Source organism: Pteropus medius, unplaced genomic scaffold, assembly GCF_902729225.1.
Source record: "Pteropus medius unplaced genomic scaffold, Ma_sr-lr_union100, whole genome shotgun sequence".
In the NCBI taxonomy this organism is placed as follows: domain Eukaryota; kingdom Metazoa; phylum Chordata; class Mammalia; order Chiroptera; family Pteropodidae; genus Pteropus; species Pteropus medius.
Genome location: NW_024349125.1, coordinates 1,158,565 through 1,184,330, shown reverse-complemented (window position 1 = coordinate 1,184,330; position 25,766 = coordinate 1,158,565). Strand labels below are relative to the sequence as shown.

Sequence of the window (25,766 nt, the reverse complement as noted above, 5' to 3'; positions counted from 1 at the left end):
TAACAGTGAGGGGAGAGACCCAATTGGGGACAAGACTAGTTCTCCAAAGATGACAGAGCTTGGACATGGCAGCGTTGCCTTGGGAATGAGACAGGTCGCTGGCATTCAGTCTGGAACACACCAATGCCCAGGGGCTCCAAGCTCCTCAAGCCTCAAGGAGCTTTCTTGCTGTGCCCGTGTCCCTTGGCCTCACAAACCTCAGCTGGAGCTGCTGCCCCGGGGCCTCTCCTCACACTCCACGTCCTGCAGCTCGATGACCTCCACCTTGGAATCCCTCCTCTCACACCGCACACTAAAAGGCACGTGGGGGTCCTCGAAAAGCCCAGGGTCCATCTCGGGGTAGTCCTCGTAGCCCGGGCACAGGCCCCCTCGGGGGTTTCGCCCAGGCCCGGGAGTGGGCTGGGGGTGCACAGCAACAGTTACAGAGGCTGAGGCTGTCACGGTGGTGATAGGCTGGCAGTAGCCGGGCACGGAGCTACCCATGGCAGTGAACGCTGGATGCCGAGGGTTGTGAGAGCGAGCTCCTCGGGGGCCCATGCGGTCCCTATTGCTAGGGCCAGAATGCCCTTCAGTAGAAATTTCAAAAGCGTCTCTGCGCGGTCTGTAGGGAGGTGGTCGCAAGCCTTCTCTGAGAGGTTCTCTCCGGGTTTGCTGGCCTGGCCGTCCAGGTGGCAGGGGCCCAGAGTCCGGGTGGGGCTGTTGTCGAGGGTTCGAAGGCGGGTGATGTCTTGCTTCAGGATGGACCACCTACAGAGGGTGAAGGCAGGTTAAAGCAGGCCAGGCGCTAACCCCAGGCCAGGCATCACCCCCGGTGTTCCCAGCCCTCCCTTCTTGGCTCTGGCTCCTGCCTGGCCACCCACACACACATATGCACAGCTCTTCTCAACCAAGTGCTCAGTCAACCTCACAAATGTCTGGAGAGGCCTGGTGGGGGAGCCCATGGGGGCCTTACACACACACACACACCCCGCCCCCCGAGAGAGTAAGAGGATCCATTTGCTTAGAACCTCACGATGTGGCGGAGGAGCACCTACGCCAGGCTTTCCAACTCCTACGTCCAGGCTTTCTCCAGCACGGCTGGCTGGACACATACAGCTGCTACCCACACATGCGGAGCTGTGGACAGAGAGCATGTGCGCGGCCTCCCTCCCAGTCGGCCACCCCAGCCTGCTCAGCAGCGTGCTGAGCTCCTCTTCTAAAAGCGCCGAGCCGTTGGCCCTCGCATGCACAAATGCCGGACGTCGGCAGAACTGTCCATACCTACACTCTGTTGAATAAGGTAACGGTTAGGGACCTATAGCTATTTCCATTTAAATTATCTAGAATCCTAGCCACATTTCGGAGTGCTCAACAGCCACATGTGGCCAGTGGCTACTGTACTGAAGAGCACAGAGCGCGTTTGCATTGTCACATAAAGTTCTATCGAACAGCGCTGCTCTGTCTGGTTGTTAGGAATCTGGTTTCTGGGTCTCTATACAAAGCATGGAGCAACACAGTGGCCACATCAATCAAAAGGACCGTGACCAACTTCAAAGTCGTTCAGCTTGTACCTATTTTTAGGCTCCCGCTGAACAAAACCAGATTCACACTGCAGCTCAGCAGGCATCGCCCCGGGGGGTAAGAGGAGGAAAATTTAGGTTATTTGGTTGGCCCCTCTCGCTTTCATGGAAGGCCTGCTCTGGCCTGGGACTGGAATCCCCATTTCCTGGAGGGACAGCAGGAGGCTCTCGGTTGGAGAGTTGGAGAAATATGAGCCTCAGAACCTTCCGTGGGTTTTGCGCTGTGCTTCTCAGGACTGGGGACCGGGGACAACCTGGGAAGCACAGAGTGAATGACACACGTGGCTGGGCTCTCGGAGCCTCTGAGAAGGGCTCCCAACGTCACACACAGATTTCCTGAAATCACCAAAGGCTAAGCTGCTGTGCTTGTCCCCAACCACCTAGAATATGCACTTAGAGTCACAAAAGCTTCTAGTAAAGTCTTAGGCAATGATAACTGAAATAATTTTGTACCAAGGTCAATTAAAGGTAACAGAAGTGAGAGAAAAAATATATCACTTCTGCTGGCAATAAAGATCATTATATTTTTCAAAAGTATCATTCTAAAATGATAATATGCAACTTAAAAAAATAAAAAAGGCCAAGCCTGCTTTGTCTCTGGCCCTCCAGCTCAAACTGTACTTAGCTTGAACAAGATATATGCTGCTGCTCCATGCACTTACCGTTGCTGTTACTGGCCTCTGCCTTTTTTGATCCGTGTAAGATCCAACTATATGAAACTGACATTTTTACACTTCAGAAGAGTCGAATATTGACAATTTCATATGTTTCCACCTAACCTCTACTTTGTTTTTGCATCCTGTCTGATTTGCTACTCAGAGCAGGCAGGGGCTGCCCCTGAGGGTGACTTACGGTAGAGCGGGCAAAGACGGGGTTTTCTGTGGCTTCCACGATCACGTGGTGGGCAGGGCCCCCGGCGCCCTGCTGGGCCTCATACTGCCGAAGCTCCTCGCTGATGCCTGAAACGGTCGTTTGAGAACTGTACTCCGAGTCAGAGGAATCAGACCCGTTGTTCGCATGACAAGGGGGCACGGCAAAGCGGACCACACTGGGGGGCGGCTCTGGGGAAGGAGTGGGCAGCCGGTTCATCCCGTTTGCTGGAGATACCTGTTTAAGAGAATTCCATATTAAAAGTGCCATCATTCATCTACTGTTAGCCACTCTCAAAGTTCAAAGAATAATATTGTTCAGGGGCCTCTGCCCCTCCCCTCCAGCCTCCCCTACTACTCTGTATTCCCCTCCCCCTTTCTGCCACCTTGGAGGACCCAAAGGTCTGACAGCTGCAGCAAAAGAATGGCCCTCTGCTCTCTCATACTGGAAAGGCAGGCAGGACCCTTTTTACTCTTCAAGCCCAGATTTATCTTGAGTGGAAAATACTTCATTGATCTAGATGTACAAGACTCAGGCTGTCAACCACTTGGTTTAAAACAAAATAAAAACATAACAAAACCAGTACTATATCCCCAAAACTATTACACTGAAGAGAAAAAAGGCCATGGTTTTTGAGATGTTTACTAAAAAAGCAAGTCATTGGTAATGTGGATATATCTAAATATCTAAATTAAGAGTGACAGGAAAAAAGGCATTCAGGTGGCCTGTTGACTGCACACTACGCCCAGCATAATTACTGACCTCGGGATACGGTCCGAAGAAGGACAAAAGGACTGGAAGCAAAACCAGCCCATTGAGAACACCCAGGATTGTTAGGATTGCCAGGACAGCAAAGAAATACCTTGAAGATAAAAGAGAAACAGGAACATTCACTGTGGCAAAGATCAACTAAGCTACCCTTCACGTGCCCAAATATTGCAGCACATCGTAAGCCAAAAATTAGCAAAACCCATACAGGTGAAAAGGCTGTTATAAAATTACGGTTCAAATTCAGCACTAGATTTTTTTTTTTTTAACCTTACGATTTAGAGGGCTGCATTCCACAAACCAAAGTGTCAGTTCACGAAAGAAGGAAAAAAAATTAGTTTGTTAATTTGCTGAATTCTCATGGTATGTAATGTTATTTATGAATGTGTTACTCAAACACAAAAATATGGAATGCAAACTGAATGGCTGAGCGGACTGAAAGCACAAATACAATGCAGAGGGGCCCCCGTCCATGAAAACCCAGCAGAAGCAAACAAATGAAGTGAAGGGTGTAGAATTTAAACAATTTAGCCCAGGAGGAAAAGCAGCCCACTTGTGCAAGGCAGCTAATCCACTGTGAAATGCTTCTGCATCTTAGAGTAGAATCTCTAATTAAGTCTCCAGCGTATCAGGTAAGGCTTTCCCTGGGCTTTCATTAATCACAACTTTCTGTCTAGAATTCTGTGAGTTCCAGTTTAACCAAACAGCTCCAACTGAAACCTTTTTAGAACACAGGAACCAGCTTTCTGTAAAGAAAACCCTGCCCATTTCTGTGGTTGCTGGGGCATTTGCGGGGGAGGGCGGTCCACAGTGATGGGGCTGCTCTGCGGCCAATCTTTTGTTGAACAATTTAGCATCTCTGAATACTCTTGTTTTGCGTCAGCCAATTCAAACATAAAGGCCACAGCACCATGAAGAAGAGGAGCGTGCACAAGTGGCCCTGCTTTCCCACCACTGAGGGCTAAGGTCTGGGATCGTTCATGAATACCAAGGTAAACCTGTTAGCCAGGGACAGACACTGGCGGACACACCACACAGGGGGAGGGGGTGGGCTCCATGCAACTATGTGTTTCTGTAACTAATGATTTCTAGGGCAATTTTGCTGGAAATGGGCTGCGGGGGAAGGGAGCTTAGGATGTTCTGAGAAGAGGGAAGGCAAGATATCTGTTAATAGTCCTCTTGATCATAAAACAGAACAGGCACCAAACTTTGCCACATCTATATATGTTTGAACATTAGATGAAAGGAGAGAGAATCCCTATAAAAATACAAATACCTCGCAGCTATTGTAAACACTAGAAACTTCTGAGCTGCATTAGTAAAAACCAAGCAGCCAATGTCTTACTCTAATGTAAACTGCTAGAACTTTAGGCAGAGGCATATGTCAGCAGCAGGCATTAAGACATTTGCATCCCATCCATCTAACTGTAGAATAAACAGACCAATTAGATTTCTGACGCTTAGTGTACACAATGTCTGCTCATCTAGCCGACCCCAGTGAGGGCTTTATCAGGTTAATCCATCCAGTTCTAGAAAATGGGAAGCCCTTTTAAGTGCTTGAAACAAGAATCCTGATATCTCTGGGAGAGAACAAGAAGCCGTAGGTTAGATGAGAGAGCTGGGATTCTGCCTGCCATTCAAGGTCTCATCTAATGGGTGTTCAGATTCAGGCTAAGTTTCCTCTGCATGGCTCACTTGGCATCCACCACGGCTGAGTTAGATCCTCTGAGATCCCAACACACCCTGAGATTCCCATGGTTTTGAATTGCCTGTGAACTTGTCTCTCCTGTAAGTTACATGGATGGGGACAGGGTCCATGTTACTTGTTGTGTGAAATGGCACTTATGACATGCTCGTCACATTGTGTTGAGTGGAAAATTACATAAAAGAAACTCTTTTGACACATGGCTTTATACCATAAAAAAAACAACTGCTAATGCCCGAAAAAAATGTACACTAAGGAAATAAAGGAAAAATCAAATTAAGAACTTAAAACTGACACCAAAACCTTGATCTAGTTTAGGCATATATCTGGTATTGAAAAATAAGAATGTACTAATTGGCCTGTTAACTGATTAACAGTGTATGCTGAAATCAGCAGCATGGGCATCACCTGGGAGCTGACTACAACTGCAGAGTCTGCTACTCACCCTCCCATCCCCTACGAAATCTGATCTGCATTTATGGAGAGCCTCAGATGACTCATAAGCACATTACAGTTTGGGAAGTGTGGTCTATACTGTAATAGATATCTCACCTCTTCACTCGCCTTACTCCAAAAGGAACGTGAGCGGAGGCAAACTCTGACAGTCTTTCTAGGAAGGCTAAGCTCCACAATGCTGAACTGCCCAAAGGGGTATGCCACACACCAGGGGAATGATGTTTTTCCCATTATAAACTGGCTAAAACTGAAAACCCTCTTCTTTTTATTGAAAACCAAAGGCCTATCACAGACACACACACCTAGAAAGCCTGTTTAGGTTCTCTCACCAGATTGCTGAAGCACCGCTAACAACCCAGGCATTTCTCACATTTGGTTCAGCTTTACTTATTGACTCTGGCCCCGCCCCTCCACAGAGCAGCAGTGTTGCATCCAGGAGCAGCTGCTTCTCAATGCTGTTCAGAGAAGAAAATGATCTGGCCCTGCTATTCTCAAACTATTTTCAAAAGGAAAAGTTGCTCCCCTTTTATACTTCAAGTCACAGACTTCATTAAATTCACCAGAAACTGCTTGCCTTTAGAGCCAAACGTATCCAAACTAGGCTTGGATTTCCAAAATTTGATACCAAAGTCACATATTAAATGCACCCTAAAATTTAGTGGGAACTTGAATCTGAAATCTGGGCACATTATGTTCACGTCTTAAAAGAGTAAAATCTAGGTGACAATTTTAGGTGTTTGTAAGTTTTCCTTCCTACAGTTTTGAAAGAAGTGAAGGTGAGACTGTCAATTAATGGGAACCGCAGTCTTCTTTCTGTAGATATTTCTAACCTGGAATACCAAAAAATGGAATATTAGGCAATCCTTCGGCCTTTGCTGCTAGCCCCAAATCCTCCATCTTTTCTCAAGATGGCCTTAGAGGAGAGCTTACCTTTATACCTCTTGGCTCATCTTTGAGTTAATAAAGTCAAAAGAAAGTGGCATCACACATAGTGGTAATCAAAACATCATGTTGTATACCTTAAGTATATGATTTATATTTGTCAGTTATAAATTATTCCTCAATAAAGCTGGTGTGTGTGTGTGTCGGGGGGTGCGTCACGGTGAAGACATGCTACAATCTACCAGATACAGAAGGAAATAAGCAACAGAAGTCACGTGAGCAAATGATGATTTTTAAAACAAGTCTTCTCTCCTATCCCTGCTTACCTGACAATGAAATCAAATTCTGATCCTGCCAGCATCAGCACTCCCAGCAGAGTAGAAACAGCCCCATCCAGAACAGGTGCAAACATGTGCTCCAGGGCAAGCACGGCCCTGCGGTTCTTATCGCCAATGGCTGTGAGAAAGGCCTGTGCAAAAGGGAAGACTTCAAATGGTCACAGTCCTGGACTTGACTTGGTCAACGCTGTCTTAACCCCTTTTCCATTTAGAAAAAAAAAACAGTGCAGCTTGCTGCCAGCATTCATTTAACATCACACATAGGAATGCTACATTTTCTAGGATTTACCATTTTCAGCAACAGAGTTATTCTATTTTGTAACTGAAAATACCACTATTAAAAACAAAATGCTATAAATAGAATGGTATCATTTGTTCCTACAGACTATTGATACACTACAGCGATTCAAAAATAATAAAAAGAAGTGAGATATTTTGTGGCAACCTTTGGGGGTAAGGTTAGGACCGTATGTAATCTGTGAGTTATCTCAGGGTAAATGCTACGGCTGCAAGTGCCGCCCGTGATATTTTTAGGGCAAATGGGAAATAGGTTAAACTCTATAAAGTGCTTTAATCTGCCTCTACAGAAATGCTTAGATCTTCCTGTTTAGTGGGTTTATTCAACTAGCTAAATCTAGGCTTATTCTAAAATGACCTGTTCGTGATATTGGATCATGTTTGGTGTTGATATAAATCTTGAAGAGCAAAAAAGGATGAAAAGCATATTTACCTGTAATTAAAAACCAAACCAAAACTATTAAAAAATGAGCAAAATGTTCCCTTTTCACTGCTACTCACCCCTGAGTTTTCTCCTCCACTCAAGTTCTCTTACATCATTCACATGGGAGATATCTCCAGTTACGAAAGTGACAATATCTTGCCTGATGTTTTGGATGGTCAAGGTCTTTGTTCTGAATGGACTTATTAGCTCAGTGTCATATAAAACAAGGTGCTAAATACATATTTCCTCATGATTATACTGAGCGTAGAATTTCTGTTGCTGTGTTCAAATGAATGTATTTATAGTGCATCTAAGGACCAGGGGGATATCGTAAGAGAAAGAAAGGACTATAAATTCAAAGCGAGCATGCTCTGATCACATGTGAACACATCCCTGCCTCCTCTGTGTTCCCCACAGCTCTCCTAGGTCAAGAACGCTGTTTTACCAGTAAGTCCCGGTGTATCACACTGTTGGCTTGAGTGTGACCCAGGACTGATTTAATGTGGGTTACACCCTGTCTGGTCTTATAGTGGGAACCCAGCAGGGAGAGGTGGGCCTGGCACAAGATCTCTCTCTGCCTGAAACTTCAGGTTGCTCTGGGATATGCTGAGAAGAGAGAGCTAGGAGCGTCTTAAAAACCCAGGCCCACGATACACTGCAGGGAGCATTCCATCCCTGATGCACCCTGTAAAAGGACAGGAAGGTTATTTTCCTTAATGGACCAAGAAACAAAAGTATATCGAGGTGTACTATGACTTCGTACTTTTCTCTCAGGTGGGTTCTACATATCCATGTGCTCTTTCAAAGTTGGAAGATTTTAGGGTCAATCTAGTTGCCTTTCTCTCTTGGGAGGAAAGCACCGAGATGTCTAGAACCATGTTACGTTGTGCGTACTTGGGCCATGATGACGTCAGGGTCAAGTTGATTTCTCCTTTCACACTCAGTTTATGTTATCAAAACAGTGAACCAACAGGAATCCCTCAATTTTCTGAAGACCATTCATGGAATGCATCCTCTTCAACAACCTTATTCCATCATTTTACAAATCTTGTAAGAGCAGTAACTGCCCACTTTAAGATTTTCAAACACGGGCTAGGGTAAGAACACCATGTCCTGAAGATGGATAGTCTCCTGATAAAGACTGGGGCTTAAAACACTGAGTAGGGGTTGTTGCTCACAAAACCAAACTGGCTCTTGAGACTCCTTAAATTCTAGGAATTAAATCTTGTATGAGCAGTAGAGGCATTCCTTAATTGTTTATTCCACTCTGGTGTGTGTTTTCATGTTCATACCAGCTCACAGGCAGAGACTTGGAGTGCCGCTGCAGCTTAGACTGTAGTGTGCATTTACCTTGTAAAAATCTATTCTAGGACAGATCTGTCCATGTTTTGCAATGCAAGCTACCAAAATTTCATTCGTATCAGAATAAAATGGAGGCTTAACTCATATGCAGTGTTTCTTCCTTTTTTGAAAAAATGAGATTAGAATGTGTTTCTGAGCTCTAGGCTATTGGGCTCTTCTTTTCAAAAAAGAAAAAAAATCCTTTTCCCTCCTCCCAGGTCAATGGAGAAAAGTCACTTGGGAAGGCTCGATATTTAGAGAATGCTATTTCTGTATTATCAGTTTTTTGTTATACACTGGGAGAAAAATGGGTCAACTTCAACAAAACATTCATTCTGAAACACAAAAGTGTATAATCTCTAAGTTGCATAAAAATGACCCTGAAAGACTCCTGTGGAAGGACTACGGGAGGTATAAGGCAGAGGCATATATATAGACACGCAGGTGCCATAAGTTGAGTCCAAAGAAAATCAATGCTAGAGATTGCTAAATCAAGGCTAAAAGTAATTAGATCCAAGTCCAAGGTTCGGTTTCCTAGCTGAGGCATTCCCAAACGGCGGTATTTATTCTGTCAAGGACTTAGGCTATAAGCACAAGTGCAGATGGTACATAATTTATACACTGCTATGAGGCTTCTGAATAATTCTCTGATAAATACAGACAATGGGCTTGTCTCTTGGATTTAAGACTCCTTTTGAAGTTTAATTTCCTCCAACAAAGCATTCACAAGGACTGGGCACAGGACGATAGATTCCTGTTGAGAGCAACACTAATTCTCATACTTGGAGGATGGAAGGGTGAAGAAGCTTGGAGGGCTCAGTTGGGAGAGCAGCTCCTCAACACTCAGCACCTGCACCTTTGCTCACCAGCCCCAAGGTAGCTCCTCAGCTGCCAACTAGCTGCACTCTTGATTATACCATCCCCAGTAAGCTCGTGCGTGTGTTCTCATTTTATCTCCACTTTATTACTGTGATTTTTTGTGTGTGCACATACACACACCCCAACACACACACGCACGTACTTAAACACACGCCATCTATCTTGGGAACACAGTCGACAACTTGAGGACCTGTGATGACACTAATGACAACACCAAATAAACAGAATCCTTCCTGGCTCACTCAACACACTGATGACACTGCCTATTGATGACCCGGCCCAGTAAAAATTCACCTTTGTTTTGATGCCCTTCTCCTTAGATTCCCTAAGAGGGAAAGGAGTCCAGGCAAATTCTAGCCACTCCTAGGGAATGTCTGTGCCAGTCTGAAACCTTTGCATGGTTTGTGAACTGGGCGTGTTCTTGATGATGGAGAAAATGAAAAGGTTCCCAACTTGGAGACTAAGAGAGCGAGAGGAAATGTGCTGCTTTGTCACAGTTATAGTTGGCAACATCTTCCATACCAGAGCAACGTGAACGGTAAACTCCACTCCTATGCCGACGGACGCAATCAGGATGACCACAGGCACCGCGCTGAGCTTGATTCCGATGAGGCCCATCATGCCAAAGAGCTCAACCGTCATCAAAGCCAGGACCGTCACCTGTAAGAACGCAGGGGGATGAGGGGTTGGCCATAAACACACTCTAGGTGTGGAAAACAAGTGAGATGTTCAAGCCCTGATGTGGCCTCGCTTCAGATGGAGAGCTGAGAGAAACACCTGGGACCCAAATATAATGAAAGAGCTGACTTGCTGCAACTTCCAATAACTGTCTTTATTTCCTAATTCAACATTTCCCTGCTGGGAAAGGAGACTTTTGAGATAATTTTGGGACAGCTGTAGGCAGCAGAGGTACATAAAGGCAAAGTTTAGTATTCTACTGAAAATTGTTTTTCTAATATACCTACTCTATAAAGCAAAAAAATTTCAAAATTCCGCCAGAGCAACTTTTGAAGAGTTAGTTACACAAACATGGAATCATCACTAGCTACAAATTTCAAACAACTTATTTCCTTCTGTTTTGATCTTAACTATCACAGACTATCCTTCAACTGTCACTGAGTTGAAACTTTCGAGTTTTTGGTTGCCTTAACCCTCCATCCTAAAGAGTTGATAGGAAGGGGTGAATAAAAGTTCTTTCGACTAAAAGTAACTTTGCTTTTGTTAGAAGGGCCCGTGGACTAAGTGAAGATGACTTGGGAGCAAGTTAAGTAGGAGAAAAGGGATGAGTCATCAGCTGATGCGGGTCAGGTTACAGGCCCCTTCACTTTGAAGAAAATGTGGAGCGACTGGGGTGCACAAAGCAAACAGTTAAATCCAAGGAAAAGCTTTTATTTGCCTTTCATCTGCCTTGTAAAAATTTGCGAGGAGATGGAAAGAAAATCTGTGAGGTAGACTTTGGAGTTTCTTGGGCCAAAGGGGAGAAAATAAAAATAAAACAAAAAACTTTGCAGGGATGGAAGGAAGAGAAGGAGAGCATGAGCTACCCTTCTTGGGGGTAGGGCAGCAGGGAGTGGTGGCAGGAGAAGGACAAGTTTAATAAAAGTTCCTTTTGCTTTCTTTCAATAAGCTAGTGAAAGATGGACAGCACCAATTGCTTAAGTACCATGAAAACTCCTACAGACTAAACATTTACCTTTTAACATACCTGCTGCACAGACTTATGGTGCAGAAGCAAGACCTGGTCTCTGTTTTTATAATTTTGGCATTTTGAAGGCTATACCACAGTTCATGGAATTTAAACACTGCCATGATTTTATTAGACTCTACAAGAAATTTACTTCAAATCTGACCATATTACACTTGGAGAAAGGATGCCAAAAAATAGGTGAGTAATACTAGTTTATCATTTTCTCCCAGAAGTTAAAACACACACAACACACAAAACCGTTTTACTCATACCACTGTCCGAACTTCTCGACTTATCCCTCCATTTAGAATAACCTTCTCTATATTAGGTCCGGAATTATCACAAAATGACACTTGAATTAAAAAAATTAGTTATTGCTTCGACTGTATTTCACAAATGTTCAGAGCTATTATGAAAAGTGTGCTAAAAACTCTCCTATCTTTACATAAAAAGTTTAAAGCTGCAGGGAGAGGGGATATAAGATTAGGGCCATTAAAGGCTCTACCTAACCATGAACCTCGCCACCTCCAGCAGAATAAATATAGCATAGATGATGCAATCTTATACCCTCCTCCAGAGGCCCAGACATAAACAAAACTTCCCGGCTGCAGAAAGAGCTATGCTGAAAGGAATTTGACTTCCACAAAGACCCTTAGAATAAACTCACAATGATCCCGGCCGTCCAAGGGTTCAGCAGGAAGACGGCACACACCAAAAACGTGCAGGCCAGCACCACGCTGATGGACAGCAAGAGCCAGTGGCGGAGGCCGATGTACTGCTCCCAGAAGAGGAAGGGGTAGCCATTGGGGTAGCTGGAGAGGCCCAGGCTTGTGTAGTTGTTGCAGATGGTTCTGACTTTTTCAATTGCTTCCACGAAGTCGGAGGTGTCACGCAAGCCATTGAGGTAGAAAGGGAACTGAGCATATTCGATGGGCTCTGCTGCTGGGACTGGACAGAGAAAGTGACAAGGAGAGAACCATGGGTTAGGGGCTCCCAGCAACACTGAAAAAGGCAAATGGATGCGATCCAGGCAGAGAAGAGATGTAACAAATTCCCACTGCTGGCCACACCAGATGTGCGCCCCTGGATTCTCCATAATTACAACGAACAGAGAGAAAGCGCTCTGCAAGAAAGTCTACTTACTGCACTTCTTTCAACATAAAGAACAAACAATATCAATGACAGTCTTCAGGTCTTTACAATTTTAATCTCTGGTTTAAAAATTTTTAAGCAATAATCAACCTTTGATATTTTGGGTGGGGGAGAGGAGGAGCCTGTGATCTGTGTGTTTATTTAACCTTTGATTTTAAAGTTTTAGAAGCAGTCACTTTTGTAATGGGTCTAAACAACTTAAGAATTCAATTGTGGGAACATTTTTTGTTCAACTGACACAAGTGAAAATACTAAGTTCAAACTGTTTCACTCAATCACTTATGAGAACAAAATAACTCGAAAGTCATGCTTTACTGAGGAAAATGCTTAACTTTCTTATCCTCTTAGTGATCTAATACACTTAAACCTTCCATGCCTCTTTTCTAATGCAATGCTAAGTCTTCAGCAGCAGGGGAAGAAATCCTTACACAACGAGCATTTAGTTACTGCCGTTGTGTGTTCCAGACCCTTTGGGGTCATTCAGTTGACTTGCTAAACATGATTTGCCCTATTATAATCTCAACTATAAATTTTCATTAAGACAAGCCTTGGCTGCTTGCCACAAGGCTCTGGGGTTTAGATACAGGGACACACAACCCGCTTGCTCTCCAGACATGTTTGCAAAGGGACCCGTCTTCTTTCTCACGTCCTCCCTCAGCCTCATATCCAAGGTATAAGCTACTAATATTGCTAACATAAATGCAAATTAAATCCACACAGAACCACCTTTCAAAGTCAGGGCAGAGAGGTGAAAGGAAGAGGATGCTGCTGTATACAGACTTCTCTGTTCCAGTTTAAACAGCTTTGACAGAGTACAGGTGCTTGGTGGCTTATAGGAATGACCCAACTTGCCAAAAATCCCTTCAACACCAGAGTTGACAAAGTTAAGATAAACATATAATCCCCAGCGATAAAACTTTGCAATAGTAAAATAACACTCAACCTGGAGGCGTCCCCAGCTTTCACAGGGAACAGCTGGCATTAAAGAGAGATGCCTGGTGGACGTCTTAGAGTTAAAGCTACAAACGGAGATTAGAGACTCTTATTTCTCAATGTGATCGAGCATGGGTTGTATTCCATTACACATCCTCATCTGTCTCCTAGAGTTTTAAGCTAAATGAAATAGATTGTTCTGTTTACACTTTTGAACCCTGGGCAACGTCAGCACTTGAGGGCTGTGACCGAGCTTGGAAGAACAGAGTGGGACGGCTCCATAAGCTCTCGGGCCCTGGATGGAGGCTACTTACTTCTCAGCCTAGTTTCCGGCATGTAGTCGGCTTTGTCGTGGACCCACTCAGGACGGTGAGGCCGGATGTTGGCCTGGGAGGCGGCATAAGCCACGGGGTCGTTGCTGACCCAAGCGGTCAGGTAGATGTAGAAAGCGCTGGGATTAATGATGCCGTCTGCATCCACCAGGCGCCGTTTAGTCAACTGCAAAATGGGAAGAACAGAGGCCTTTCAAAGGAGGTTTGGGGTAAACAAACTCCTGCTTAGGGAGAGAAGAGGCAGAGCCCTGTACCAACACATAACAAAGACTAGAATGCCCACTGTTTGCAAGTGTAGAAAATCCTATCAGAATACCTTTGGTTTCTTTCAAAATACACTGATCAGAGGATGCAAAAATCGGAGTGTTTATAACACACACACAGTTCTGCAGATGGCTGGGGAATCGACTGAACCAATTAAATCTGAATGCTAAAAGACTGTCTGCAGCCAAGGCAGAGAATGAACAATCTGGAGAAACATATTTATAGGAGGGGAAGGGGGTGGGGGAAACCTGGCAAGAATCCCCATACACGTCTGTGTGCAGTTAACCTCTGCTGTTAACACTGAAGGAAATGCCACCCAGTAAATGGAGGAGAGCTATAAAAATAAAACAACATCTGTATAAATTTTGCTAACACTAGACTCCTATGACCTGTGTATTCAAAAAATGCCCATCGCCAGAAAGTGGAGGGGACTGGCGCACAGCCAGTCTTTCTGGGTAATCTTATTTCTGAGAGAGGTGGTCACAAGTAGGATGCCACATCCTATGCTGGCCAAATACTATGCTTCCTCTAAAAGGTCTTGTGGGGGCTGCTTAGGTGAAAAACACTGTGAGACACACAGACACACACGTATATTTTTTTCCTGTTTACTTTAGGTTCAGGCCTGGTTCCAATGCTTTTGGTCTTTTTTAACAAAATGAAAAACACCAGTGACAGCAGTTAACGGAGAAAGAGTGAAGGAAGAAAAGAGAATGGAGGAAAATGAGGGAACTAAATTTCAGAGATCTGGATTCAATTAATCCACAGGATATGTAACAACTGTATGTCTTCAAGCCGTCTCTGGAATTGCATACTACATCTCATGGCCTCCGTGCATGCAGCACCCTTTTCTCCCTCCCAGGCAGAGGAAATGATGGGGAGTGGGGGGAGACCGGCCCAGTCACTTCTGTCTCAGGCGTCCCTGGCCCCTGAAGCCCACTGCAGGCCCTGGGGCGTGCCCTGCTATCTCTCAGACAGGCTCCTCTGCCCACATCCTGGTCAAACACGACGGCATGGCGCATGCGGCCGTAAAGAACCGAGTTCACACTCCATAATAACTCTGAACAATGTACTTTGTAAATCTGTCACCTTTAATGCCAGCAAAAAAGGGGAGACAATAAACAGAGCTGCTAGGAAGATCATTAGCATGACGGTTTTCTGCCTGAAGGTGAAGCAAGTAAGCTACAAAGAGCAGAGGGAACAGGATCTGGGAAAGCCAGTAGTAAGTAGTGTTGGACTCATTTGAAATCTGAAGGGTCTAAATACAGTCCCCAACACGCCTGAGGAATCAAAAGGGATATCCTGGAATCAGTGTCACAGTGAAGGCACAAATGCAGGAGGAGCACGATTACCAAATGGAAACAGCTCTTGTTACTAAGGGGCGTGTGCAGAACCACCCACGAGTCTACGCAGATTCCAACGATCTGCATTTCCGTTAAGTCTCATTCAAGACAGAGCAAGCTGTCTGTTCTCTCCTTCTCTACCCCAAGGGCCCGGGAGACCCAAAGGAATCAAATGCAACAAATGCTTTCATCCTTGATCACCTCTCTGATCTCCTAACCCATACATCCACCCCAAATTCTGCTCATTCAAATGACAGCTACCTAATGACTCCACCTTTTAAAATTTGAATACAACCAAGACCAAAGCAGTAGCAAATGTTAGAATTCAAACTTGAATTCAAAAAGAACACAATATAGTATCTCTAACACCGAAAAGAGCCTTGACTATACTTTTTAACAATTGCTCCGAAAGTAGGTAACACACTTGCCCCCACCTGACAGATGAGCAAAGGGAGGCTGTCTGACTTGCCTGTGGGCACACAATTAAGCTGGTGGGATAAAGTGAATTAGAGCCTATTGAATGTTCTTCCAGCCCCCGATGGCTCAGGTCTGCAGAAAACAGAGGCTGGGATTGCAGGCTGTGAACCAGTTTTCAATATGGGAGCTGCCCCACAGCTCTCTCACCGGTGCTCTCTGACACCCTACCATGTAGGGCAGTGAGCGTACCTGACTGATGTCGATGGGTTTATCGCGGCTGCCAGTCTGCACCAAGAGTTTATAGGCCAGGACCCCATCATCTGATCCATTTTTGTAATTGTTTGGCATGATTTTCCCAGTTTCCCAGTCGCTGTCGAATGCATCCTGAAGTCCTAAAAAAGGCAAGTGTGCATAATACATTACAACACCTCACGGGAATGACCCTGGTCCTAAAAAGGTGGCTGAGGACTGAGAACAGGACACAATGGTGTGGGACAGCAAACCAGGACATTCTGTGTTCTAACTGTATTCGACTTCAAGTTCAAGGGATGCTTAGATTTTTCATGGATAAACTTCAGGTTGCTAATAACCATTGCTTCAAAGGTGGAAGTGGGGGGGAATATTTGTTTCTAGAAAACAAATATACACGTTTTATCTCAGGAAATAAAATTTAAAAACCCTCCTTTTCCTCCATAACTATTCCCAAAAGAAGCAAGAGAGAGCACAGGAGAGCAGGCGGGCTGGGGGAGGAAGACACACCAGGCTCACTGTGTCATGCCACCATCAGGAGCTGAGCCACAGGCTCTTCAATACAACCAGAATTCTACTGGGAGGGGGAAGAACACGTTCAAACTCCCCACTTCAAACAGCAACTCAGCTGCTTTGAGCCCAGGGTGGGTGAACACGATTCTGTCAATTTGTTCCATCTGTTCGACTTGTGGAGCTAATACAAGTTGTGGGATCGGCTGCCAGGTTGTGTAAAGATCACAGCCAACACCTATTCACTCTCAACTGTTCTCTTCCTCTTTGCCACCCTTCCTCAGAAGAGGGGGTGTGGGGGAGAGGGCAGGCAGGGAGCTTGTGCACGCGTGTGTGTGCAGGGAAATACCTCACAGGGTAAATTTGGATCAGATTGAGAACAGGAAGCCACAGGCCAATACAAGGGGGCTCTGTGAGAACAGATGACAAACCACAAGCCTGAGGAGGGGAAGGAAAGAGCTTTCTGGGCTTGGGGGATGGGAGAGCCCACCAGCCCACCACACACAGCTGCGCTTGGCCTCTGTAATCAAAACCATCATTACAGACCTGACGGTTTGGCTACAGCTGTAAAGAGATAAGCATGTTGGAAGAGAAAACAGGGCCCTGGTGACCTGGCCTTGGGGTCTGAACCATCCCGGTGTGCACACACTCTCCTCTAACACTCCCACCTCCTTTCCATCACCCTGCTCCCCCCGCAAATCACCTCCCAAGTAGAGCTCACGAGCCCCAGTAGCTCAGGAAACCACATCTTTTGAACAAGCTGCACATGCATAGGTTAGACGTGGCCAGTAAGGAGAAGGGTTCATTTCATTCCACGGTATGCCTCGAGTGACTTCAAAGACACTCCCCCCGCAAAATGGGTTCCATTAGTGATCAAAATGGTTAAGCTTCCTGGGGTTTAAAGTGGTGTGTGATGGGGGGAGGGGTGAGGAGGTGGGGGAAAGCACGGGACCCTGCCTCTCTGTCTCTCTTTAAACTAAACCTTCCTTCCGACATTGCTGTGGGCATTGTTTTTATACGAACAATTTGGGGATGAGGACTGTGGGCTCGGTGGTGAAAGAAGGCCCTGTTAGGGGGTGAGCATGTAGGAGTGGCAGGCAGGGAGACCACCGGGATGGCGGGCTCCCAAAGCTCAGACTGTTTTTCATGGCAAGGCATGCACACAACAAGCTGTATTGAACAGATGTTATTTTATTACCTAAAGCCTTTTCTTGTTGTTGTTTTTGAAATAAATAAACAGGAGAGGAAAAACAACCCCACCCCCTAAAAAAAGAGGCCTGGTCTGTTTTCCTCACCATTATAGAATTTTCATCACTTTGTGGCTTGCATGGCACTTTAACCCTTTCCCTCTTGACCTGTTAATGCTAAGGAGCAGCTCAGGCTTAATATGAGCACTGCGCTGCCTAAGCATTTTACGCTGATTACCCCTGTTTAATTTCTACAACAACCTTGTGAGATTGCCCTCTTAGTACTATCACTCCCACTCTACAGATGAGGAACTAAGGCTTGGGAAGATACAGTCACTTAATGAAGACTACAAGCAGGCAAGTGTTGGAGCTAAGCTTTGGGCCTGGGCACTCTGATTCGGAGCTGGCTTGAAACACTGATGCTATAAATTGCCCTGAACACACCAGGAAGGATTTGTTAAAGACATGAATAAGATTAGCAGAATTAATTCGGGCACTAACAATGTCTGGTGGCAAACACGGAGTCTCAAAACTCGAGTGCAGTTTTATGATATTTATGCACTAAGAATTTTGGGATACCCTAGAGTGAAACAAAGGAAGAAAGATCCAATTTGGGGAGGTCCGCCCTGCTGACAATTCAGGTCAATTCGTCATCCCTGCTGCTGGACCCCATATGACATTCGCTCTACGTGGACTACAAAGATGAAGGAGAAATAGTCACTGACTTTACAGGAAATTTAAGTTTTTATAATTAGTATATTATTTTCGGACTAATAACCAAAAGCTTAAGTTTCAATGGGTTGGCACACACAATATATGATTCTGGACACAAAAGAGGGACAAGGGACAAGGAGTTGCTTCCACTGTCCCCTGGCCAACATTTGATAATTTAATACATGCACACTTCTTTTATAGCAAAACATGAAAAGTTCTAGCTAGAACTTCTCTCATTTTAGATATTTAATACTAAAAATTATTTCCCAATTGCCAAATTTTGTTTGATATGGGACTCTAAAAAGAAAACGTTAAATTTCATTTGCCTAAGTAGTATAAAATACAAACAAATACCATTTGTACATGATGATGCACAGTGTGGCTTTTATCTCCAACTCGACCTTATTTACATGTGTGTTTAAAGATGATATGGGGGATAATTTCCATACTGCAATTTTATATGAGTCCAACCTCCAACCCCCAAGCTATTAAAATGTTGATAAAGACCAGTGAGATGACATGGTTTTAAAAGGTAATTCCATTAAAAACCAACGAGAGTCCCATCTATCACTTAACAACCACAGAAAATGTTTTGAAGGAAAGCTGATTCAAGGATAACTGCTTCTTTGCAGGAAATGTTCAAGGACCAAATCAACCACTCCACAGGCCTGAAATACATCTCGGCAGCCAATGGTCCCAGTATCTGGCCATTCTGTGTACAGTGCTCTACTGGACCTCCTACGAGTCAGATGGTTCTAAGGCTGGCTGGGACCCTGACTTGGGAGCATTAAATGAATCTCATTTGGTCTAGGTAGGTGCTGTTCACTTAGCAATCAAAACACAATCTAAACGCACCTTTTTCTCAAGTCCAACTGCTTTAGGTCTTTCAAGGGATGAAAGCACAGGGATAATTTACAATACACTATAAAAGATTAGTGCTCTCTGCACTGCTTGGAGTCAGTAATCCTCAGTCCCCTTCCCAAGCTCTGCCTAACATGCCAAAGGGATGGCTGAAGACACTGACATCAACTCCACAATAACCCTCCTTTGCTCAGATGCTGGCAGTGCACTGCACATCTCTTTGTCATTTGTGGCAAGTTATTTGCATGTCTTTGGTCAATTTGGGGGAATAAAAAAGCAGGGAATCTCTTCAACTGTTCTGGTCTCCTTTTGACTCATTCTCCAAAAAAAAAAAAAAAAAAAAAAACAAACAACAAAACAAAAAACTGCTTCCCAAACTACAGGGAAAAATAAGACTTGGAACAAATTCAAGTTAATCTCCCGAGCATGTTAAAATATAATATTAATATCATGTATGTACTTCCCTTCGATTTCCTCAAAAAAAGAGGTCAAATCCGGTATACGTGTAATGAACAAAAGTCTAAGAACACAAGTCAAAGCCAGAAACTGCACTGAACAATTCTCGATCGAACTCAAGTTGTTTACCATTCATGCAAACTTACAGGGAAACTGGCTGCTTAATTCTTACATACAAGTGTATTGACTTAAGACCAAAAAAGGCACTTAAATTTGTGTTTAAACGAGTCTAATTAAGTGGGAAATTAAGACAATCATTTGGATAACTTAAGCCAAAAAATGTTGAGGCCATAATTATTTGGATATTTCAGTAACAGCATTTTTGCTTAAATTGTGTGGATAATTATCTTGATTCTCCACTTCACTTTGCATGTGTCAACAGAGAATAAATGAACAGATGTTATTGGAATCACTGAATACATTCATATTCAGTCAGCAGTCAGGAGCAAATTTAGGGTTTTTTTTTTTTTCCTGCAGTTGACTACTATTTCCTAGAAATGTTTCTAAGAGCAAGATAAGAAGCTAAAAAAGGGCATTTAAAAGAAGAATTTAATTATTTATGAAATCCTGTGAGATATGATTAAGGATTTATAAGTTTATTTCATGGCATTTTGTGTCAAATAAAAAGATGGTTAAAATATGGAATTTAAAATTATATTCACTAATGACGCAAAATCTACTGGTGTAGTAAGCTATACTTTGGCAGTGAGTCAGCCTAGAGATTCCATCAACACTATTTTTATTTGGTGACCAAATTAGCCACCATCCCGCCAAAAAAGAGCACTAGAAGTATCTAGCTCTATATTTTATAACACACTTTCCCATTTCCTAATGTGCACTCATAAATTCTCACAGAAGTTCCTGAGTCACCCAACGAATTGTTTGCATTGTTTTATAGGTAAAAGCCAGTTTTGGGAGGCTGCCCCAGAAACAGCCTACAAAAGAATTTTAAGCAACACTTAGGAGTCAATGAAACATGTCAGTGTTACATTATAATCTAACACTTTAATAAAGTGAACAAAAGGAACTTGTAGAAGCTGAATGCACCAAACCAAATGGTGTACGTTTACAAAGGACGAACGCCCTCTAGCAGCGTCTTACCTTGGAGCCAGTCTCTGAAGTAGTGCAGCCACATTTTGGGAAGCTGTTTATTTTCTTCCAACATGACATACTTCACATTACTGAAACTCTTGTGAAGGTCGTAAAGTAAGTGCTGGATATTCGGGTAGTCTGCTTTCTGGGTGACTATATACATGTTGTAGAAAGAAAAGTATTTAAACTGTGCAGCAATAAAGTCGTATTCTCTGGTTTCCCGAGGCACAATGTCGGTAAGGTCCAGCCCGTCGCGAACTCGGGTGGTCCCATAAAGGCTGACCCCCAGCAAGCCCAGGAAAAGGAAGATCACCATGACCTGCAACAGAATAAGAGGCACAAGGTCAGACCCCGAGGGACATAACTGATTCTCCCTTGACAAAGAGAAGCTGTTTGGTTTAAACACGCCTCACTTTTACCACCACTCTGGCCCTGACATAGCATGTAGGGGTTGTTCTCCCAGAAGGGAAAACATAAAATCATAGTAACCACATTTTTAAACTACCTCATGAAGAATAAAATGTTTAAAATGCAAGGAGTTGATCTAAATTCAGAGAAACACTTGCTACATAGAGATTCATTCCTGTAGAAGATGAGCTCATTGAAATGGCCCCACGCTCAATGGACTAACTCCTTAGGAGATCTGAAATGTATCACACTTGACGAATTCCAAAGGCACCTGCTCAGTTACCCAATGAAGACAGGAAGAGTATTCTGTTTGGGTAGATTACCTTGGCTTTTGGTTTCAAGAGGAAAGGAGCATAGTGTTTCTCGGCAAAAGATGAGAGTGTCCACTTGGTGCAAGGGGGCTCAAGGCAGTGCAGGCTGGAGTCGGAGAACTGGGAGAGCAGGTCCCTTGTGGAGCTAGTGCTCTCGGGGCTCTGGCAGCTGAGGGTGTCCTGTGTCAGGGTGACAGGCTGCACGGAGATCTCGGAGCGCGGCTCGGCGGTGGTGTAGTACACGTGTGTGTGGGGGTCGTACTCCGTGCGGAGCTGCACTGTGGACTGCATGGTGATCTGTGTCTCGTGGGCGAAGCTGTGGCTGCTGTAGGGGGGCGGGGGGCTGGAGCGGGTGCTATCGTGAGTCTCCGTGTAGGCCTGAGGTTCAACCTGAATCACTCTGCTGACGCAGGGGCTGAAAGAGGGGAAAATGTGTTGCAATGGCCTACTCAAATGGGGAAATGGTGTTTTTTCTTTTTTCTTCTTTCAGCAATGACTGATAATATCCATTTTACACAGCTCTGACGTAGGAGAGAAACGGCCTACCATTGAACTCCACAAACATCACATGATTTCTCTATCTGGATATAGACACGAGTAAGTCAGAGGAGGCCAAAGGGAAGGCTGATCCTGAATTTGGCTTACAAAATTAAGGTACATGCTGATGAACATCATCAAAGCATAATTCCTTAAAAGGAAAAAAAACAAACAAAAAAACACCCAAAGGGCTATATTTTTCCCTGATGGGTGGTTTTTAACTTTTGTTCTGTCCTAATCCATAGAGATACGACACATTCCCAACAATGAGTAATGGTTTATGAAAGAAAGAACGAACCATGGGTATCATAACCGCAGGGCTGTGAGAATGTTCGGTCAGGAGAGTGGAGGACCCCAGTGCTTCCGCTATCTCTCCAACCCCCGCCGTAAGGAAGCATCCTCTGTCCATTACTTTTCCTACCTCCATCATATTCTGTTAAGTGCATTTCCTTCCAAGTCCACAAACTAACGTTCTCTCAACACTACCACTCTGTACCCAACAAATGAGGGCCACTGCAGCCAGAAAATGTACCTTGTAAAACAGCAGAAAATATCCAATCTCCTGTCCTCACGTCGATACAAATCCATGCTGAGAATGGCAGGAAAAATGAGCAGAACCATAGCAAAATTGAACACCACTACGACAGCCGCCTGGGAGCAGAAAAAAAAAAATGTAGAGGTTACCATTACATCTCCTCCCAGAGAATTCTTGGAAAATAAAGGTGTTTTAAATATCCTTCTTTCACTTCCCTACTGAAGTACTTAAACTTGAAAGAGATGTTAAAGTTTTTTCATCACTTTGCTTCTCTTTCATCAGTAAGAGACCATCTGACTGGACTAGGCCCCCATCATTCTGCTTCTTTCCATTGCTAATAACTCCACGAACCTGTAAGGTACAATATACAGGAACTAAACTAGCATCTTGCTAGTAACCTAACCAAAGATGCCAAGGCAGGACAGAGAAGATACTTGAGATGTTTTAATTTAAATCAAAAAGGAACATTTCCCTCTCAGAACATTTCTAAGAGTTCATGTAGCCCTAATCTTACACTTAAGAAAATTATATGTAAAGTAGATCGAGTAGATCAAAATGTCACCTTTAAAACATGAAATAAAATTTCAAATACGTCCCTTGAGGTTTTTAATAGGCACATTCCAAATAGCCTCTGGAGCGGCCTGTGGGGTGTGTGAGCACAGTAACATAAAAGGTCAAGGAGAGTTAAGCGGAAAGAAATTCCTGTGTGTGATTATAGTATGCAGAATAAATAAGTACAGATTCAAAAGTCACTCCATAACCTAGAATAAACACGGGGTAGATTCTGTAGTGCTTTGGCAAATCTCCTGCTGACCTAGTAAAAATTACACAATTGGGCTGTTAACAGGGAAAGTGAGTAGAGGACAGTTGAAAGGCATGGAGAGAAGCAGCACAATAAAAAAATGCAAGTGGAATGCTAAGCAACCAGGAAATCATCACAAATTTTTTTTGAAAATTATAACCTCTCGTGAAGTTTTTCAAAGAACTGCTTAGTTCTAAAATGTTCACAAACTAGGGCACTTATCTCAGGGCGAGAGAAGAAAACTTGATTACAACTGACACCTAACAAAATCAGAGGACAACTTCACAAAGGGATTTGTATAGTAACTGAACTTATCCTCAAGGTGCAAACCCGAGTTCTGGAGAGATGACTTTCGATAATTAATTCCCTGTCAAGTCTAACAATGCCAAAAAATAACCAAGAGGTTCCTTCAAAATATGGCCTGACCCCTCTCTTCTTAAGAAGTCTGCCATGAAATTTCTCACCAATTCCAATATACAAATGTATTCACTTGCCACTCGGTACTTTAAAAACCTGCCCCATATGCTTACATTAATAAGCAAATTGCTATTTTGACTAGAAGATTTATCTAAGAGACAAATACTTTAAAAAGAAAAGCCAGGGCACTGTGCTGGTTATTGGAGATACAATGATAAAATAAGACAAAATCTTGCTCTCAAAGACTGACATAGCCACATCTAATAAACAAATTACATTTCAGGCTGATAAATGTAATAAAAGCAAGCACAGTGTTACACAGTGGCTCAGAAAAGGGAGAGAGTATGCAGGCGGGGGGTACATGTAGGGTGGATGGGGGTTGAGGAGCATGGTCAAGGAGGATTTCTCAGGGAGATGTACAAAAAAGACTCTGGCAGGACAGGAGAGGAAGGATGTGCCATGTGGAGAGAATCTGAAAGGCAGTGTCACCTGGCACAAGCCATTCAGCAATGCTGGGTTTAAAACTCTACTCTGAGAAAAGAAAAGAGAAAGGAGGAGCCATAGGAGATCAGGTAGTTATACGTGATTTACTCGATTCTCACAGCAACCAGGAGGCAGATACTAGCATTGCTTTTGATGCTATCACCTAATAAAGACCTGATGAAGCAGAGGAAGGCCACCTGCTGGAGGTTACCCATACATCAGACTCAGACAGCAGGCTTGATGCCTAAGCTCTCAGTCCAACTGAGACCTGTTAAATCTGCGCACCCCCGGATGGGAGGGCCACCGGCGGGGTTAAGACTCCTGATCAAGCAAACAGTAGGGATGTTGGGAAGAATGGGTCTGATTCTCAAGGATTTTCCAGGAAAACTTAATCCTATGGGTGGAATCTTTTCGGCTTTTCTCATTACTACAGTCACATTTAGAGTTCAGGAGTGCAATGCAGACAAGAAACTCTGAGTATCTCTGTTTGAACAAAAGTTCTTAAGGACGATGGCAGAGACTGTGAAAAGACAAGCCACACATGTGCACACACACGGCCCAGAATGACACTGATACTTTCCATAGGGGCGGGGGCAAGTATCTGATACAGACCTCATTCAACAATGAAGTCTGAAGGGCTCTGTCTCTTGGTGGAAATGGAGCAATGAGAGAAGAAACCCAAAGCAGTACCCCATCTAAACTCACTGTCAAATGCCTTATTATATGCACATGGAGAATGAAAATAACAGAACCTCAATATCCCCTAAAATGCACCAAAACAGTAAAAACAAACAAAAAGGAATTTTCAATAAAGAAGTGTCACCACTAGAACAAACAGGAGTTTAAGAAATTGTAAGTAAATCTGAAAAGATGTTGGGGAGGATCATGAGCTGTCAATCAACTCTAATTGCTGTGCTTAAAGGAAATGTCCCATTCCCTGCAAAGCATCTATGGTGGCCCCACTGAGACACTTGCAGAGCACCGAGACAAGCTGGCCTTGCCTAGGGGGGCCCTCATCTAAACCCTCTGACCACTTGGAACAATAAGGCATTCTGTTCCTGGAGTTCCATTGAAGAACAAACACCATTCAGTTACCAGCAGAGCCCCAGTGTAGGGCACCGGTTCCCAAAGAATTACAGCCGGTGCCACTGCTTTCTGGGATAGAGGTGGCATTTGGATAGATGGATAGAGACTGACAAGGAGCTGTGAGGCAGTTTCTTTGGGGAAAAAAATTCTATATATTTTAGTTAGGCTACAAAATTGGAAAAAAATTCTATATATTTTAGTTAGGCTACAAAACAGGGAAAATTCCTAAGTTAACAGAGGTTTACTATTGGATAGAGCCACTTTAGGTCTCTGCATTTTGATGCTTAATCTGTACTATCCTGACTAAAGAAACACAAATGAATACAAAGAGTCACAACTTAACACAATTCATTAAAGGAAAAGAAAAGTTACATAATGGTCAATTTCAAATGTCAATACATTTAAAAGGGAATCAGTGTCAAAATTTCTGACGACTACTGCAAAACTCATGGAACATTCTTTTTTTTCCTTATG

The 25,766-nt window shown here is 43.8% G+C and overlaps 1 protein-coding gene across 3 annotated transcripts in view; it reads right to left on the bottom strand.

Moving 5' to 3' along the window:
* PTCH1 (patched 1) overlaps nt 1-25,766 on the bottom strand; it is a 60,689-nt gene that overhangs the window by 3,153 nt on the left and 31,770 nt on the right. For 2 of the 3 annotated variants that reach the window (XM_039880459.1, XM_039880461.1), the window contains exons 13-23: nt 22,502-22,620; nt 21,445-21,847; nt 20,723-21,032; nt 15,894-16,036; nt 13,606-13,789; nt 11,874-12,154; nt 10,042-10,179; nt 6,567-6,709; nt 3,192-3,291; nt 2,412-2,666; nt 198-747 (exon numbers count right to left, since the gene is read on the bottom strand). In XM_039880459.1, the coding sequence (XP_039736393.1) occupies nt 199-747; nt 2,412-2,666; nt 3,192-3,291; nt 6,567-6,709; nt 10,042-10,179; nt 11,874-12,154; nt 13,606-13,789; nt 15,894-16,036; nt 20,723-21,032; nt 21,445-21,847; nt 22,502-22,620 (2,625 nt within the window). In that variant the 3' untranslated portion in view covers nt 198. Of the gene's footprint in view, nt 1-197; nt 748-2,411; nt 2,667-3,191; nt 3,292-6,566; nt 6,710-10,041; nt 10,180-11,873; nt 12,155-13,605; nt 13,790-15,893; nt 16,037-20,722; nt 21,033-21,444; nt 21,848-22,501; nt 22,621-25,766 lie in introns of those variants that run through there. The other variant, XM_039880460.1, reaches the window with a different exon arrangement.